We start from the raw sequence: 19826 nt of genomic DNA, 5'->3' as shown, positions 1-19826 counted from the left end.
TTGATATTCCATTACCAGCCTAAACTTCTCCCCCATTGCAATAACAATTAATGGCAAGTAAATGTTTGTGCAAGCAGTTCATTTCTATATTTTTGTTACAAAAAAAAAAATCTTTAAAAAAACCAACAGCCTAGTGTTGATTCTAGTATTAGATAAGTAGCGTTTTAAGTACATTCAAAGGAGCATATGAAGACTACCTGTATTAATTCAGTCACTAAGATCACTTGAAATTCATCGTGGGCTAAGTTTCTTAAATGTTGACTGGATTTTATTATTGCTGTTTTGAATTACAAAGGTGGAAGAACAGGGTTTGAGAAATTCTTTGAATTTGGGTCTGAACGTTTGGATGTTGGACCACATGGGACTCACTCTTGGGTGAAGAGAGATATCAAAGGACATTATGATATATATAACAAACTCTCTTGGGCATCAGGCACTCTGCTATTCTGCACCACTGCTGAGAATTTACCTGGTTCACATTGCTCATCCAGTGATAGTTCCAGCTCAGATAACAATGTTAAACACACTGTGTGACTAAGACAGGATTCCTAAAGAGTACAATACAATTGTTTCTAGTTATTTATAGAAACAAGTAAATACCAATGTAAACAAACAGTCAGGTTTATCTCCATTTGATAAGCTTTTTGGATGTTTGTCATCAGCTGTCTGAGGATCTAGTTTCTGTACAACCCCGCATCCTCAATTTGCATTCATTGAACAGGACCAGGATTTCAGATGTCTCTCTCCCTCTCTCTTTCTTTTTTTAATAGGCCAAACCCATCATGCTCATAGTCAAATCATTCCATTTCTCCTCTTCTAAAGATCTTCTTAATCTTGAACTCAGTGAAGAAATAATACCAGCTTCCATCCATCCCTCTTCCTGCTTAAGTAATAATAAGATTCCTAAGATGTCACCAGACTTACAATCCCAAGTTTAGGTTATAACAGATCAGCTAATAATTGCTGCTAACTTTTACATTTATTTATTTTTTTTTAAACTGGGATGTAGTGAGAGGAGTTTACCATCAAACCATTGATGTAAACTTCAGAAAGCTATGTAGCAAAAAGCATTGCTGCGTGGTGGAACAGTAATTTCTTTGCAGCATGGATAAATGTAAACTGCTTATGGGTAGGAAGAATTTATTCATCAGTGTTTTGAAATGGGTTTCTGAATGGAAGAAGGAATTGGGTCTGTTTCGCTGGACTTGGAATGTATCTATATATAGTGATTCAGCTTCAAGACAGTGAGCTCATCTAAAACCAGGACTTACTCGGATTCATAACACTTCCAAAATACTGTGGGTAGGACAGGATGGGTCATTCTGCTGCCTGGATTTTTAATACTTGGTCAATCTCCCAGTGACAGTTGCTATGTTTAGTTGGGTTTTTTTGCCACTGGGTTGTTCTAATTCTTCTAATCTGTCTCATGATTTTTTTTTTTAAGCTAGACCTATTAAACTAAGTCATTGTAGTGACATGGATCTTCTTTGTTTTAATGCGTGTGCTAATGGTAAGTCTATGTTGGAATAAAGTAAGTTCTGAAAATCCACATATTGAACAACTTTATAGGATATTTCCCTCTAGTAATTTTTAATATATATGTGTGTGAGAGGCTTGAAATATTTCTGCTTTGTAAGAGTTTTTTTCTAATTGTTTGATTAGTTTTAAGAATGTTTTCTAATGAAGTGTTATCACTATAATTGGAAAATAAATCAAATATACAATGAGATTACTTAACTGTGAAACTTGAGTGCCGTCCTGCTAATGAAGTTTGCAAAAGAAAATTCATCTGAGAAATTAATTTGAGCGCAACAGGAAAGGAATAGAATCTTAGTGTGTCAGCTCTTAAAAGGCTATTCATAAGCAAGCACGTACATCCTTGTCTTTACCTTAGGTGATTCTGGCAGAATAGCCCTTTTGTGTCATAGCTTGTTTTGCAATAGATTAAACACCTATTTTGCTGCTGGGATCATCTCTTTTATGAAGGTTGTCCCCAGCATAATTTTGATAAGTAAATGCTTAATATCTTCATACTTTCAAATGACAAGGTTATATTTGTGCATTTTTCTGAATGCATGGCCATCTAAAACTCTTAAGTTGATGCTAAAATGTTGAGGAAGAGGGATTTAAATGGAGTTTTCAGTGACACATAGTTCCTCTGTGAAGCATCGTGCTGTTTGTCTGGTTGTTGAAAAATACCTTAATGCAACTGAGTTAGTTTATCTGAAAAGTAAATATCTGCTTAGAAAAGAAATGTTCCATCTGAGTACTCTATTATAATGGTTTGTGACCTTTTTATAATAATGCTTGCTTGTTCCTGTTTTTACTAGTAACCTGAATGTTTTGCAGGAAGCAACTAGCAGAGGGTGACAATTATCTCTGCTGTCAGAAAAAAAACACCAAAACCACATTGAAATTGCTGTGAATGTAACTTGAATCAAAAGAGATTGTGCAAACTTACTGATGAAATAATGTAATTGTATGCAGGTCTGGATTGATGCCGATGATGGTTTGCAGTTTAGATTCAATTGTTCTGAGGTATTCCATACAGGATTAAAAGAGTGTCAACAGTTTGTTGTATTAAGTACAATAGAGTTCTGAACAAGAAACACTCCCCACACAGAGGAGTTCACTTTACTCTTTTGAAAGGAATTCAGCCAAATCAAAACATGCTTATTTTGGAGGGAGCCCTTGGAGTTGTGTTCTATTTATTCTGTTTTCTATAGAATAAGTATTTCAAAGCAGCTACTGAATTAAATGTCTAAGTGTAAACAAACTTATAAAGAAAATAAATGATTGTGACAATGAGATAAAATTGAGCCAAAGGTAAGAGTAGCAGCAAGCGTTCGGCTCAAATTAGGTGTAGAGACTGCTACTGGTTTCCAGGTTGGTGTGTCAGCCACACATCTGAATTAAAAGATAAGTTTTCTGAAAAGCTCAAGTATTTCAAGCATATGGGCTGAAATGAAAGAAGACCTGAGGGCATCTTTGTAAGAAGAGGAAATATAGACCATTACGCTGATGCCATCTTGGAGCAAATAAAATAAGACTAACTTATTCAAAAAGAGGTAAATAAAAGGAAATAAATATTATAGATTCTTAAAGCGAGAGGACAAAATCAAGTTGTATGTAGTAGAAAGTGGGAGCGAGACTTTGAACAAGACATTCATTGAGTGTCTAATTTTTTATTAAGTCAAATGGACTTTGGTCCGTTATGGTGTGATACATAGGGATCAAGGAAACCAACAATAAAGAGAACATAATCAAGACAACGAAAAGAGTTTTGCAGACAGCAAAATAACCTTGCCCTTAAACAAGGTGTAAATGTAGACTAAATTTATGTGAAGGACGAGAAAGAAACGATACTGTCATGGTAATGACAGCACTACAGATAAAAGATAGTAAGATTATTTGGGAAGGAGGCAAGGAGTTCAGTTCTATCTATGCTTAAACTAGTGGTGAGTTATGCAAGAAGATCTGAAATGCAATGAAAGCAATATTTTGGAGTACCTGAATCCTTGAGAATGAGCTTCACATCTTGTATTGCCATGTAGAACTCAAGATAATTATATTATTCAAGTATGTAAAAATACTGAAGTATATATTGTGCATGAAATGCTACCTATGGAATTAGAAGTATGGTTGTGGGGTTTTGTTAGACTGATCACAGAATCACAGAATGTTAGGGATTGGAAGGGACCTCGAAAGATCATCTAGTCCAATCCCCCTGCCGGAGCAGGATTGCCTAGACCATATCACACAGGAATGCGCCCAGGTGGGTTTTGAATGTCTCCAGAGAAGGAGACTCCACAACCTCTCTGGGCAGCCTGTTCCAGTGTTCGGTCACCCTCACCGTAAAGAAGTTTTTCCTCATATTTAAGTGGAACCTCCTGTGTTCCAGCTTGCACCCATTGGCCCTTGTCCTGTCAAGGGATGTCACTGAGAAGAGCCTGGCTCCATCCTCATGACACTTGCCCTTTACATATTTATAAACATTAATGAGGTCACCCCTCAGTCTCCTTTTCTCTAAGCTAAAGAGACCCAGCTCCCTCAGCCTCTCCTCATAAGGGAGATGTTCCACTCCCTTAATCATCTTCGTGGCTCTGCACTGGACTCTCTCTAGCAGTTCCCTGTCCTTCTTGAACTGAGGGGCCCAGAAGTGGACACAGTATTCCAGATGCGGCCTCACCAGGGCAGAGTAGAGGGGGAGAAGAACCTCTCTCGACCTGCTAACCACACCCCTTCTAATCCACCCCAGGATGCCATTGGCCTTCTTGGCCACAAGGACACACTGCTGGCTCATGGTCATCCTGCTGTCCACTAGGACCCCCAGGTCCCTTTCCCCTACGCTGGTCTCCAACAGGTCTGTCCCCAACTTGTACTGGTACATGGGGTTGTTCTTGCCCAGATGCAGGACTCTACACTTGCCCTTGTTATACTTCATTAAATTTCTCCCCGCCCAACTCTCCAGCCTGTCCAGGTCTCTCTGAATGGCTGCGCAGCCTTCCGTTGTGTCAGCCACTCCTCCCAGTTTTGTGTCATCAGCGAACTTGCTGACAGTGCACTCTAATCCCTCATCCAAGTCATTAATGAATATATTGAATAGAACTGGTCCCAGTACCGACCCTTGAGGGACTCCGCTAGACACAGACCTCCAACTGGCTCTGTCCCATTGACCACCACTCTCTGGCTTCTTTCCTTCAGCCAGTTGACAATCCACCTCACTACCCGATCATCCAGACCACACTTCCTCAGTTTAGCTGCGAGGATGCTGTGGGAGACCGTGTCAAACGCTTTACTGAAATCGAGATAGACCACATCCACAGCTTTACCATCATCTGTCCACCGGGTTATGTCCTCATAAAAGGCTATCAAGTTGGTTAAGCATGACTTTCCCTTGGTGAAGCCATGCTGAGTGCCCCTAATGATCCCCCTATCCTTGATGTGCCTAGAGACAGCACCAAGAACAAGTTGTTCCATCACCTTTCTGGGGATGGAGGTGAAGCTGACCGGTCTATAGTTACCCAGGTCCTCCTTCTTGCCCTTTTTGAAGCCTGGAGTGACATTCGCTTTCCTCCATTCCTCAGGCACCTTTCCCGTTGCCCACGACTTAGCAAAGATGATGGAGAGTGGCCTAGCAATGACTTCCGCCAGCTCCTTCAGCACCCGCGGGTGCATCCCATCAGGGCCCATGGATTTATGGACGTCCAGGTTGCTTAATTGGTCCCTGACCCAGCCCTCATCTACCAAGACAGATTCCTCCTCTATCCTGACTTCTTCTGGGGCGTCAGGGGTCCGGGGCTCCTCAGGACAGCCTCCAGCAGTATAGACAGAGGCAAAGAAGGCATTCAGTAACTCCGCCTTCTTTTTATCCTCTGTCTCCAGGGCCCCCACCTCATTCATCAGTGGGCCTACATTGCCTCTAGTGTTGACTTTACCTGCAATGTATTTGAAGAAGCCCTTTCTGTTGTCCTTGACCTCTCTTGCAAGGTTTAATTCCAAGGAGACCTTAGCTTTCCTAGTTGCCTCCCTACATCCTCTGACAACAGACTTATATTCCTCCCAAGTGGCCAGCCCCTCCTTCCATGATCTGTACACCCTCTTCTTCCACTTGAGTTTGCCCAGCAGTTCCCTGTTTAACCGTGCAGGTGTCCTGGTACCCTTCCTTGACTTCCTACCTGTTGGGATGCTGTGATCTTGAGCTCGGAAGAAGCAGTCCTTGAATGCTAACCAACTATCTTGGGCCCCCTTACCTTCTAGTACCCTGTCCCATTGGGATTTCCCCTAGCAATTGCTTGAAAAGGCCAAAGTTAGCCCTCCTGAAGTCCAGGGTTGTGATTCTGCTAGCTATTCTGTTCCTGCCACATGAGATCCTGAACTCCACCATCTCATGGTCACTACAACCAAGGCTGCCCTCAACCTTCACCTCTTCAACCAGACCCTCCTTGTTAGTGAGGATAAGATCCAGCAGCGCTCCTCTCCTAGTTGGCTCATCCACCATTTGCATCAGAAAGTTATCATCGATGCACTGGAGGAACCTCCTGGACTGAGGATGGCTGGCTGAGTAGGCCTCCCAGCAAATATCAGGGTAGTTGAAATCCCCCACAACAACCAGGCCCTGTAATTGCGAGACTGCTCTCAGCTGCCTGTAGAAGGCCTCATCACCGTCCTCATCCTGATCCGGTGGCCTGTAATAGACACCCACAACAGTATCACCCCTGCCAGCCTGCCCCTTAATTCGCACCCACAAACTCTCAACTCGCTCCTGATCCGCCCCTGGACAGAACTCAATACATTCTAGCTGCTCACTCACATAAAGAGCAACTCCACCACCTCTTCGTAGCGGCCTGTCTTTCCTGAATAGGACATAGCCATCCATGACCACATTCCAGTCATGCGAGGCGTCCCACCAAGTCTCTGTAATTGCCACTAAATCACAGCCCCCCGACCGAACACGGATTTCTAACTCCTCCTGTTTATTCCCCATGCTGCGCGCATTGGTGTACAGGCATTTCAGGGAGCGAGCTGAGTACACCGATTTCACCCCAGGGGGATGGGAGGCCTCCTGGTCTACCTCAACACTAGAGCGTTGCCCCATTGGTGCAAGCTCAGCTACTACCCCATCCCCCTTCAAATCTAGTTTAAAGCTCTCCGAATGAGCCCTGCTAATTCCTCTCCCAGAACCCTTTTGCCCCTACGACATAAACCTTTCCCATGTATTACCGTCACACCTGGTGTCTTATAAAACCAGCCATTATCAAAGAACCCAAAGCCCTGCCTGTAGCACCAGTCCCGTAGCCAGGCATTATTAGAGAGAATCCTACTATTCCATCCCACATCATCACCTGAAAATAGAAGGAGGGAGGAGAAAACAACTTTTGCCCCAGACTCTTTCACCAACCGTCCTAGGGCCTTGTAGTCTTTCTTCATCCCCCTCAGACTACGGGATGCAGCTTCTTCCCCACCTGTCTGGAAGATCAGCAGGGGGTAGTAGTCTGTGGCCTTCACCAGGTTGGGGAGTTGCCTGGTGATATCCCTGATTCAGGCTCCAGGCAGGCTGCAGACCTCCCTGTGATGGGGGTCAGCTCTGCATATTGGGCCCTCAGATCCCTTTAGAAAGGAGTCTCCAACCACTAAAACTCTTCTCTTCTTCCTTGTGGAGGAAGTAGCTATACGCCTGTCGGGTTTTTCTGACTGTGGTGGGACCTCTGATATAGGTTGCCTCTCCACCACATCCCCATTGGACCGGCTGTATTGCACTAGGGCTTCATATCTATTGCTCAGAGGCACCTGCGGAGGCAAGGTAGGCAAGGAGGACACTCGCCTTTTGCCACAGCCATAGACTTGCCTCCACTCACTCCTCTCCTCTAGGTTATTGTTTTCCACCTGAGAGGGGCAGAGTACAGGGGTCCCTCGATCCTGGGAGCTCTCCGGCAGGTGCTCCCATTTTTGTTGCAGGGAAGGCAGAGCCTGGCTCCACCAGTCTATCTCCATTTCAGCCTCCCGAATGCTCCTAAGCCTTTCTACTTCGGCTTGAAGCCTTTCAACCTGGCTTTGCAGCTGTGCCACTCGGCCGAGCAGATCATCTACCTGCTCACAGCGCACACAGGCCCCTGTCACCACAGAGACGCTGTAGCATTCCCTGCAACCTGCGACCTGCACCATTGCCTCCTTCCGTGGGAGCTCTGTCTGGGTTCCCACATCCATTTTGGTCTTCTTCTGCCGGGTAGATACCATTGTTCTTTCACTGAGCTGGGAAATACCTGTTGGTGCCACCCCTGGTTCACAGCTCCTTGGCACCTTCCTCGCCTTGTGCACTGGGAGGGAGTCAGTGCCCTCCCCAACGAGCTGCAAACTGCTGTGGCCTCTCCTGCCCTGGGACACACACAGTCACTGCTGATACGTTGAGCTAGTTCAGGTCGAGAAATTTATGTTTTGACGAAGGCCACCAGTATAATTCCCAGGATCTACTACCTGGCTTCCCCCTTTTTGGACACACCCTGTCTAAGGGGCACATGTGTAAGGAGTGACAATAACCCTTTAGATACTTACCATATTAGTGAAATGGAGACTGCACTGGACTATGTGTTAACGGGGGCTGATGTATATACACATAGATTTGGCGCTTGGTGTGGCTGCATGTTGAGCATGTGACAGGCACATTGTACAACAAAGGGGGCTACAGCACATGTGGTTCCTGTCTGGCTTTGTCTTGGCCATGTTGCCTTCCCCAGTGTCTCTGTTTAGCCTGTACCCAGGGCTAAACAATAACCAGTTGTTCTGTCACCCAGTGTCCCCTCCCCAATCAAGAAAGGCAATTGGGAAAAGGAGGGAGACTTGTGGGTTGAAATTTAAACACATTTAATAAAATAAGAAAACCAATATCGATACTGATGTTAATACAAAAGACATAAAGTTATACTTAGCCTATATAGTAGTGGTGAAACTCTCCAGCGCTGGCAACCATTGAGGGGAGAGAGAGAAGAGAAGACCAGAGCAAAGAAAGATCCCCTAGCCATCCCCAGCAAACTTTCCAATTTATAGTGAAAGTGACATTTATGTTATAGAATACACCTGTGGGCCAGCCTGGGTCAGCTGCCCTGGCTTTTGCTGCTCATAGCTTTAGCACCTGCTAACTCAAAACTGCTGACGGCCTTGGTCACTGTACCATGGCTGGCCACAAACTGAACCAAAACATAACAGAAAATTGATTCTATAATTTTATCCCCGCAAAACCAGGACATCCAGTAAAAGGACTGAGCACCTCTTGTCAAATCTGTGCAGAAGAAAACTTTATGCTAGCGGTGTTTTTTATTCCCTTTTCAGCATGACTTTCCAGATGTAGAATAACTGAGTGTTCACTGGTATAGTTTTCAAGTAGCAGCAGTATCTAGCATGTAGGGATATTTTGTTAAAGTGATAATAGTATCACAAGTAGCATAACCCAAGACAAGGCTGCACACATTCAGGTCTGCCGTCGTATGTTCATTTTGATGATCTCTTCACCTGAAAACAAAAGTGTAGGAAAATAGCATGCATTAATAAGTTTATTCTTTTATGACTGACAAGTATTTATTGGCTGGATGGTCACACTCAGAGAGTTGTGGTCAATGGCTCGATGTCCAAGTGGAGACCAGTGATGAGTGGCATTCCTCAGGGGTCGGTATTGGGACTGGTCCTGTTTAACATCTTTGTCAGCAACATGACAGTGGGATTGAGCACGCCCTCAGCAAGTTTGCCAATGACACCAAGCTGTGTGGTGCGGTGGACACACTGGAGGGAAGGGGATGCCATCCAGAGGGATCTGGACAGGCTTGAGAGCTGGGCCTGCGCGAACTGCATGAAGTTCAACAAGGCCAAGTGCAAGGTCCTGCATGTGGGTCAGGGCAATCCCAAGCACAAATACAGGCTGGGCAGAGAATGGATTGAGAGCAACCCTGAGGAGGACTTGGGGGTGATGGTTGATGAGAAGCTCAACATGAGCTGGCAATGTGCGCATGCAAGCCAAAAGGCCAACTGTATCCTGGGGTGCATCATAAGTAGCATGGCCAGCAGGTCAAGGGAGGTCATTCTGCCCCTCTACTCTGCTCTCATGAGGTCCCACCTGGAGTACTATGTCCGGCTCTGGAATCCTCAGCACAAGAGAGACATGGAGGTGTTAGAGCGAGTCCAGAGGAGGGCCACGAAGATAAGATGATCAGAGGGCTGGAGCACCTCTCCTATGAAGACAGGCTGAGAGAGCTGTGATTGTTCAGCCTGGAGAAGAGAAAACTCCAGGGAGACCTAGCAGCCTTCCCGTACCTGAAGGGGGCCTACAGGAAAGCTGGAGAGGGACTTTTTACAAGGGCATGTAGTGATAGGACAAGGGGGAATGGTTTTAAACTGAAAGAGGGTAGATTTAGATTAGATATTAGGAAGAAATTCTATACTGTGAGGGTGGTGAGACACTGGAACAGGTTGCCCAGAGAAGTTGTGGATGCCCCTCCCTGACAGTGTTTAAGGCTAGGTTGGATGAGACCTTGAGCAACCTCGTCTAGTGGAAGGTGTCCCTGCCCATGGCAGGGGGGTTGGAACTAGATGATCTTTAAGGTCCCTTCCAACCCAAACCATTCTATGATTCTATGATAAGTATAGCTGAGTCATTTTTTTAGTAACTGAAAAAAAACCTGTGCTGGACAAAATGCATATACATCCAGGTTTATATTCGTTTGAATGTACCTTGAGAAACTGATGCCATAGTTACTAGGAGCACAGTAATTACCATCATGATCTGGAAGAGCATTTTTAAAGCAGCTATCTAAATTAGTACACACAACAGTCATAAATAGATGAAAGTGAAATAATTGTCTTTTATTAATGAGGTCACAATACAGTAAACAAAGCAGTAAAATTAATTAAAAACTACAAAAGATTTCATAAATACTCCTAAATACTTATGTAGATGTTTTGGAATTGTGTTGCAGTAGAAAATACTGGTAGGAAATACCGAATACTCAGGATGCATAAAAATGTTCAAGTGTATACTTGCATTTGTTTTCTCTTATGAGAGTAAACATACTAAGAGGTTAAAGTAAAGAGTAGCTGATAGATGCAGAATCACTTAATCTTGGTAGGGTGTACACATATCCAGCAGTAACAGTTTGGTTCAATTCACAGATCTGCTGCAGATAAAAAGAAACTGCACACAAAAATGCAGCTGAACTGCAAGTTTTGGAAAAATACATAGTATTCATTACAAACTTTGCTTACAAAGCACAGTCATTGAGAACTGTTGAGGAAAAAAAGGAAAAATTACATGAGATGTAGCAGTAGGTTGTTTGTTAAAGATTTTTAGGTACTTCTAAATTCCAGTGTACAGCCTATTAAATGGAATTAAAGAGAACCCATAGAACTAGTCTTTAGAAAAATCTGATCTTGCTAAAACAGGAGTATGGATCCAAAGGGTTTATTGGAAGCTATGCTTCCTGTGTTTCTTGGGTACAGGATTGCTTTCTGTATTAAAGCTTTTTTTTTTTTTTACTGTACTCACCCCAGTGCTGTGCAAGTATTTTATGTTAATTAAATACTCAAGGTTATTGCATTTGAATACTCCTCTACTCCACACATATTTATCTATTTAATATATCATAGAACAGTAAGGTTGAATAAATGCTCGCCCTAATATGTTCTAATATTATTCATCATACTTGTGGGTCAGTTGGGATGAAAGTGGTTGCCCACACATGAGTCCTACTCTTGTGGTTGACATTCTCATCATACTGTAGGAATGCAGTTGTCATTTGTTTCTTACACTGGTGTCTATCACCATAGCATGTGGGTGTCTGAAATCATGATCTCAGAGTGATTCAGGTCTTCAGGTAATGTGCCAGTCTCATGGTGGTCTTGGAAAAATAAGGCAAGCTTTGAGCCGTGTTGTGTATCATAAACTATGATTTATAAGTGACCCGCTTAGTAGATGAAGGCAGGGCTGTGGATGTAGTCTATCTAGACTTCAGTAAGGCATTTGACACTGTCTCCCACAGCATCCTTCTAGACAAACTGGCTGCCCGGGGCTTGGATGGGTGGACTCTTAAATGGGTTAAAAACTGGCTGGATGGCCGAGCCCAAAGAGTGGTGGTGAATGGGGCAAAGTCCAACTGGCAGCCGGTCACTAGCGGTGTTCCCCAGGGCTCAGTTGTGGGGCCGGTGCTGTTCAATATCTTTATAGATGATCTAGACGTAGGGATTGAGTGCACCCTCAGCAAATTTGCAGATGACACCAAGCTGGGTGGGAGTGTTGATCTGCTGGAGGGTAGGAAGGCCCTACAGAGGGATCTGGACAGGTTAGATAGATGGGCCGAGACCAACGGCATGAGGTTCAACAAGAACAAGTGCCGGGTCTTACACTTAGGCCACAACAACCCCATGCAGCGCTACAGGCTGGGGGAAGAGTGGTTAGAAAGCGGTCCAGTGGAAACAGACCTGGGGGTACTGATCGACAGCCGGCTAAACATGAGCCAGCAGTGTGTCCAGGTGGCCAAGAAGGCCAATGGCATCCTGGCCTCTATTAGGAAAAGTGTAGCCAGCCGGTCTAGGGAAGAGTGATCGTCCCTCTGTACTCGGCACTGGTGAGGCCGCACCTTGAATCCTGTGTCCAGTTCTGGGCCCCGCACTTCAAGAAAGATGTTGAGGTGTTGGAGCGAGTCCAGAGGAGGGCGACCAAGTGAAGGGTCTGGAGGGTCTGACCTATGAGGAACGGGTGAGGGAGCTGGGGTTTTTAGCCTGGAGAAGAGGAGGCTCAGAGGTGACCTTATTGCAGTCTACAACTACCTGAAGGGAGGTTGTAGTGGAGTGGGAGTCGGCCTCTTCTCCCAGGCAACTAGCAGTAGGACAAGAGGACATAGCCTCAAGCTTCACCAGGGGAGGTTCAGGTTGGACATTAGGAAGCATTTCTTCTCAGAAGGAGTCATCAGACATTGGAACAGGCTGCCCAGGGAGGTGTTGGAGTCACCATCTCTGGATGTGTTTAGGAAAAGACTGGACATGGCACTTAGTGCCATGGTCTAGTTGACGTGGTGGTGTCAGGGCAATGGTTGGACTCGATGATCCCAGAGGTCTCTTCCAACCTGATTGATTCTGTGATTCTGTGATTATAGGCTTAGTTATGAAGATTCAGTGCAAGGAGTACAATACTATGGTAACAGGCTGACGCTAACCTGTACTGCTGAGTAAAAAAGATTTCCACATTCAGAAATCACTTTTTTTTTTTTTTTCAGTATGTAGGTGACTTCATGTCTCAGTTAGGCTTTGCTGTTGAAGAATGCTTACTCTCCAAATACAACAGCCATTGTTAAGGGCTGTTTCCAGGCTGAATTACAGGGATTGTTTCTATAATTATATCATGTGCACTGCAGCTGTATTTGGTAGATTCCAGTCTTCTATTAAAAAGAAAAAATACAACCCAGGAGTTTTTCAACAATACTTGCTTATTTATTGTGTTTAATTCTCAATGTGTTTGTCCTTCAGTGTATTCTGTTATGCTTTTACAGCGTGTGGGGTTTGTAGGGAGGGAGGGACAACCTTCAGAAGCCATTAATCTGCTTCTAATAGAGTTGCTTAAGTAGTTCAGATGAATTGTCCTCTAGCATGCCTGTTTCTCTCTGTAGGCTATGGAATGAGTCTGTGTGACTATCTGAGATTAGATAACTTTTAAACTAGAAAAAGCTAGGTAAGATTAACCTGTCCTTAGTTATTGAAGCAAAGGTCATTGCCTGGGTAATCCCAGAAAACTTAAATTTTTGTTTTCAGTTTTGCTTATTCTTATTCCTCTTATTTTTATTTTTCTGTCATAGGTCCTGATGTCTTTACATGAAATGTTCCCAGCAGTGCATGCAGCAGAAATGGCTGTCCAGAGAAATCCACGTTCCTGGGATGCCTGGCAGACTTTGGGACGTGCCCAGCTTGGATTAGGAGAGATAGCACTGGTAGGAAAATTAACAACATTAATGTGCTAAACTTGTAAACTACATTGTCTGAATTGTGTGTGAGAGAATGAAAGTAAAGAAGTATCAAGGTAGCTAAAAATCCTTGAAAGCAGGCAAGGAAAAAGGTTGTTGTTATCTGTCTCCAGTATTCTCTCTACTTTGTTGCTTTTCACAAATGCTTCCTGTGTGGTTTTGTTGCTGGGCTTGTGGAAGACCTGCCTAGCTCAAAGCCTTTTGTGTTATATACTATATTTACGTGGTGGCTTTATGCAATAGAATAATTATGTTGACATAACTGCACATACTACATTCTGGGTACTGCACTGCTACAGCACAGCTCACCATAGTTTGAAGATGAAGGTACTGTGAAGTCCCACTTTATATTCAGGCTCAGTTTTATACATACCTGCTAATAATTTTCTAGTATCTTGTTTTCCCTGTCTCCTACTCTCCTGCTTCAGGTGCAGCAAATCACGTGTGCTCATTCATGCTTTCCTCTTGCTCCTTGACCCCAAATGGTGGCAGAAGATGGTTCTTTTCTTAGTAAGACAGCAAAAAGGCTGGGATGCTCTGCAGTAGCCTGAGTGCATCTTTTCTCTAGCTTCAGCTGTATGTCATGGTGCTGTCTTGGCTACATGATGTGATGCAAAGGCAGATTCTACCCCTATGTCAGATGACCACCTATAGGGTATACACCTGTAAATAATGTAACATATATAGTGTAATGGTTTCCTGCTAGTTAGTGTGGAAACATAGTGAGTGAACTTTTTAATTCAGACACGTTCACAGAAGTCCATTAGAAAAATAATTCACCGTGAGCTCTCAGATAAAAAAAGATACTGCTTTTATTTTATTTCTTATAGAAGTAGCTGTGTACTGGTTTGATACAGATAATTTTGTCATTAATTGAGAGTATTTATTCAAAGTTACAATGTTTGTGATGAAAATTATCAAGAATAAAAAAATAATTGATTTTTTTGAGGGAGGCTAACAGATCATGCAAAACCAGTTTCATTTGAAAATGTGGTAAGCAGCAGTACTAAAAAAAAAACAAAACAAAAACTAAACTGTGAGAATAACATAAGACAAAAGCTGTGTGTTGCAGATGTGTAGGGTGCTACCTTATGTTGTTGCAGTATCATAATATGAAATATTTAACATAAACCCATGCATATCTACATCATATCACATAACTAGTGACATTCCATGGCCTTTGTGGTGTAGCAGGTAAGAGTGGATGGTCTGTCCTGTCTGGATCTACAATCATAAAATCATAGAATGGTTTGGGTTGGAAGGGACCTTAAAGATCATCTAGTTCCAACCCCCCTGCTGTGGGCAGGGACACCTTCCACTAGACCAGGTTGCTCAAGGCCCCATCCAACCTAGCCTTAAACACTGCCAGGGAAGGGGCATCCACAGTGTCTCTGGGCAACCTGTTCCAGTGTCTCACCACCCTCACAGTATAGAATTTCTTCCTAATATCTAATTTAAATCTACCCTCTTTCAGTTTAATACCATTCCCCCTTGTCCTATCACTACATGCCCTTGTAAAAAGTCCCTCTCCAGCTTTCCTGTAGGCCCCCTTCAGGTAGTGAAAAGCTGCTAGAAGGTCTCCCTGGAGTTTTCTCCAGGCTGAACAGCCCCAACTCTCTCAGCCTGTCTTCATAGGAGAGGTGCTCCAGCCCTCTCATCATCTTCGTGGCCCTCCTCTGGACTCGTTTCCTTTTAAGTGTCTGAAATTGTAGCTGTAAATTATGTCTGAGATTTTTAAATGCATTCATCTCAGGAAATTCAAAGTTTTATTTCCTACAAGAACCCTACGTAACTGATGCTGCTTATTCTATAAAAAAATGCTAGTTACTGTAATGTGAATTATAGATACTGATATACCCATACTAGTTATACCACCAGATCTGCTCACCAGATCCTATAAGCTTTGTCTACATTGGCAAGTGAGATCACACCAATAGGAGTGGTTATCTTGAGTTAATAGTGCTGGGGACCCAGTGTTCACATTGTATTAATTTTGTTTTACTTCAGAGTAACTCTTCAGGTGCTCTCTTGGAGTGCATTGTCAAGCTTAATCAGAAAGGAATCTAGTTTATGTAGTCTGAGACTACTCCATGATGCAAACGAAAGCATTTTAGGTGGGAACAATCAGATATTTGCATTAAGGCACATTATTCATCTGAAACAACACACTACTGTAGGTGCTCCTGTAATTGTTATATTGACCTTACTGTCTATGAAGAGAGAGGAAGGAGGAGTTATCACCAGATAGTTTGCCCTCTGAATGTTTTTGTCTGTGTCTGATTAAGGAGCCCAGGGGTGGGTAAGCTCCTCTTGGTGTTTCCAGTGCTTTTAGTACTGGGTGTTTCTACTTTTTTGCCTTTCTGTCTTTAAGGCATATTGAACTGCCTTCCGATGAATATGTTCTCACATACAAAGAAGATCTTGGGGAGTTATTCTAAAATGCAGATAATGTTCGCTATTTATTTTTGAACCAAGCAATTTTTAAGGAATCTAAAAGGTTAAGGCTGGAGGAGTCTTAAAAGGTTAAATGGTTTCATAATTATTGAACCTGTGGTGGCTTCTTGACCGGGTGATCTAAGTCATAATTATCCTTTTCCCATTAGCCTTTCATTACCACGATTTTCTAATTTTTCACTGCATTGTATTTTTTACAAAGAAAAGTTAATAAAGCATAAATGTCAGGGCTTTTTAGTAATGTTTGAGATTTGGGGATTACTGTCCTTCTCAAGAGCAGCTTCTTCTGTTTCTTTGTTTCATTTCTCCCCCAGCGATGTCTGTCTTCACTACCCACATCCTGCCAAATGGTCTGTTGTAAATATTTTTATTACTTCACAATGAATGATGCACTTTTTCTTAGGAAAAAACAATTTACTGTATTTTAATTCCAAGTTTTCCAGGTCTAAAATACAGCTTCCAAACAAATCTCATTTATATTATGAGCTGCATAATATATTCATTTCTTGCAAACAAAGAAAGATTTGTTTTGGTTTGGTTTTGTCAAACTTGTGACAGAAAGAGTGAGATAAATTAGCCCCTTTTTATTTAGCTTTTACAAAAGCTGTTTGCTCTTTTTTTTCTGAATTTACCAAATAAAGTAATTCAACAGTAATACTTAAATGTGAGCAGGCAGAACTTTATTTCTGTAAAGGCAGAAATTCCTTAAATTCTACAAATCAATTTGCAAGAGCACACCCGAGTAAATTTTGCAATGTGAAGGTAGAAATTGTAGAAATGTAGTCAGGCTTGCAATATTTCTCTCATTTAATTGTAAATGTTTGTTTTTACAAATGATATTTACTGTATTGATGATAACACTTAAGCAGTAACAATTTCACACTGATATCTTCATTAGAACAGTTCTTCTTGTGAGACAGAGTGAGCCCCACCCTTTTATCAAACAAGCAAACAGAAAAAAAAAGCATTTAAAAAAAAAAAAAAGACTAACTGAAAGTGACTGAGTTGCCCACCTTGGAGAAATTCATAAGCCATCTGGACATGGTCACAAGCAACCAGCTGCAGGTAGCCTTGCTTGAGCAGGGGGTTGGCCCAGATGACCTCGGAAGGTCCTGGCCAACCTCAAGCACTCTGTGATTCTGTGACTTAAGCTCACCCTGTTGTGGGCTGGGGCCTCCGTGTCAAATCTGGAGTGTCAAAGATTACAGAGTTAACTGGGCAGATGCGTAAATGTGAACCAATTGTGCACGCTTTTTTTGTTTGGTGTTTTGAAGGATGTGGTTTGCTGTATTGTTACGAAGTAGTTAGTGGTTTTTTAAGTGTGATACTGCACTTTGTAAAAGGAATCAAGACTTGACGATATAGATCCTCAGATCATCCCTTTTATTTTATTTATCTTAAAAGAAATAGTTTTAGGTCTTTTACATAATGATGGGAGTTACGTACTAGCAAAGAGAAGAATTACTGCATTTTATTGGAATCCAGCTAATTAACATAACTAATTCTGAATTTGAGAGAATTTTTCAAAATGGTACTAATGTAAGTGTGTAGAAACATAAAGATTTTGGTAATCAAAAGGAAACTAATGGTTGGCTTTCCACTGAAAAGCAATCAAGTCTGTGCTTCAGATTGTGTTCCTGTCAACTTGAGAGGATAAATAACTCAGATTTTATTTTTATAGATTGATATGAGATTAAAATATTTAATTACACTGCTGTGGTAATCTTCCTTCTAAGCACAACAAAGTGTGTGTATTATTTTATAGTGATGGAATATTTAACTTTATCATTATATTAATATAGTTCATACTTATTCTTCTTATGTGCATAAATGAAAAGAGGTAGTGCAATTTTTAAAATTGCTATTTGCTTTATAATTTTGGCCTAGAATTTCTTGTTATTCCATTTACAGTTTTTATGTCACAATTTAAATGGTACTGCTTGCCCTATCAGGATTTCATAAAAGACATTTCTCTTGAAAATAAAACATGTAACATGGCATATTTCTGTCCTGCCAGCTCCATCTTGAACTACACTCCAGCCACATAGACATTCTAGTGCATAGTATTTCGGAAGTATTAAGTTAGAAAATAAAATGCTTTGTCAGTTAAAGTGGCATTCTGTTAATTTTTCAACAGCCTTAAACAGTCCTACCCTGTTACAGATAATACCAGGTAATATCCAGTAAATACTAGCTTCCCCAGAGGTCCTGTGTTAGTCCTGTTTTAGAACCACTGTTGGAAGTCGTAAATATATTTTGATGACCAACCTAGTGATTTCTTTTAATGCATGAAAGTATCTCCTACTCAGAGGTGATTTTTATTTTCAGTCAAGAAAGCAGAAGGGCAAGCAAGTCCCCAAAAGTTTAAATGCCCTTTCTGCTACATTTCTAGCAGGGATGCTCAGTTCTTGCAAGCGTTCCCCACTGGGTAAGCTGGCACCTTCTGTTAGTTACTCTTGTCAGCTGCTCAGAACTTTTGAGGCTTTAACCATGGTGATGAAGTCTATCTTCTCAACATTTAGACCTTGTAATTAAAAGCATTAGCTAAACCAGATGCAGAGTATATGACAAACTGGGATTGCAGAGAAAGTTGTTTTACCATTATTTTAAAATTACTTGTAATAATTTTAGCAGTATAATTTGGTAATAGAGAGGTAAATGTCTTCCATCCTCCTGGATTTTCCTGATTTACAACTTAAGAGCACACATATCACTTCAGGCTTTATCTTGTTGGGCTAAATATGTCAATTTCTAGGATGGGATAGATTTTTTTTTTTTGTTCCCTCAATCCTGGATTATGTCCATGCATGTAGTCGAGCACAGTGTACAGATCTCTATGGTGGAGGCAGCCTGAAGCAGTGACTTCTGCAGTGCACGCTGCAATGTCTTGCAGGGATGCTTACTGAGGTGCAAAGGCAGACAGACAGTAAGCGTTGCGAGGAAAGAGGGCTGGGAGGAAGTGAGTTAGTGCAAAAGGAGATCTGGGAAATGGGAGTACATCACCCGAGCAAAAGAAAGTACAAGAGAAGGATAGAAACTTCTTCAAAAGAAGAGGAAGAAGGAAGCAGTGAAAGTGAGGAAGAGGCACCTTGAAGAGAAACTTGAAGTGGACACAGTGGCTGACTGGAAATTTTCTGAAACTCTAGTGTGAATGGAGATGCACGCCTGGGGCCAAAGAAACTGAGGAGATCTTTTTCTAGTAGTTGCCACAGGCCGTTATGTTGCTGTTCTCTTCTCATGCCTCCAGGCTCAGGCACATCAGGCTCACGTCCTCTGGCCAGCCATTGCCCTGCTCCCAAGGAGAGAACATCTGCTGAGTCATCCCTGGGGTGATGCATCTTCATCCCCGCTGCATAAGTTCTCTGCAGTGGAGAACCTCCAGCATAGGAGAATTAAGCTATCATCATCTCACAGGCATCTACCAAATGGGAACAAAGACTCTATGGGTTTATAACCTGACCGAATTCCAATAGGTATAAGGCAAAAATAGTCTTTCACTTCTGGAAAATTGCCTAGTATATTTCAAGTCTTTTCTCCAAAACATGAGAGCACCAGAGCCTTTGAATAAAATGGTTTTATAAACTTAAGAACCAAAAAATATTAAGTGTTTAACTCATTTCTGAAGACTGAAAAATTATTTTTGCTGAAATTTCCAGAGAATAAATTTTTATTGAAAAGAAGAAATAATCTGAACAAAATTGTTGTATAGAAAAGTTCAGCCTGACAGTTTAAAGTTAAAATAGATAAGACATTTACCGTTCAGATTAAATCCTATGAAGTATTAAACTAGAGTGAAAATATCTGAAAGAATTGGATTTTTTTGTTAAAGAAGAGAAATGTAATGAGGAGTCTTAAAATTTATACTAAAATTTCATG

The 19826-nt window shown here is 42.0% G+C and overlaps 1 protein-coding gene across 1 annotated transcript in view; it reads left to right on the top strand.

Moving 5' to 3' along the window:
• The window catches only part of TTC33 (tetratricopeptide repeat domain 33), a 61864-nt gene that overhangs the window by 34643 nt on the left and 7395 nt on the right, over positions 1–19826 (top strand). The window contains exon 4 of the mRNA XM_068423141.1: positions 13332–13463. Coding sequence (XP_068279242.1) covers positions 13332–13463 — 132 coding nt within the window. The remainder of the gene's footprint in view (positions 1–13331; positions 13464–19826) is intronic.

Source organism: Nyctibius grandis, chromosome Z (assembly GCF_013368605.1).
Source record: "Nyctibius grandis isolate bNycGra1 chromosome Z, bNycGra1.pri, whole genome shotgun sequence".
Taxonomy (NCBI): Eukaryota; Metazoa; Chordata; class Aves; order Nyctibiiformes; family Nyctibiidae; genus Nyctibius; species Nyctibius grandis.
The sequence above is the reverse complement of the archived record's forward strand: the minus strand, read 5'-3'. Positions and strand labels throughout refer to the sequence as shown.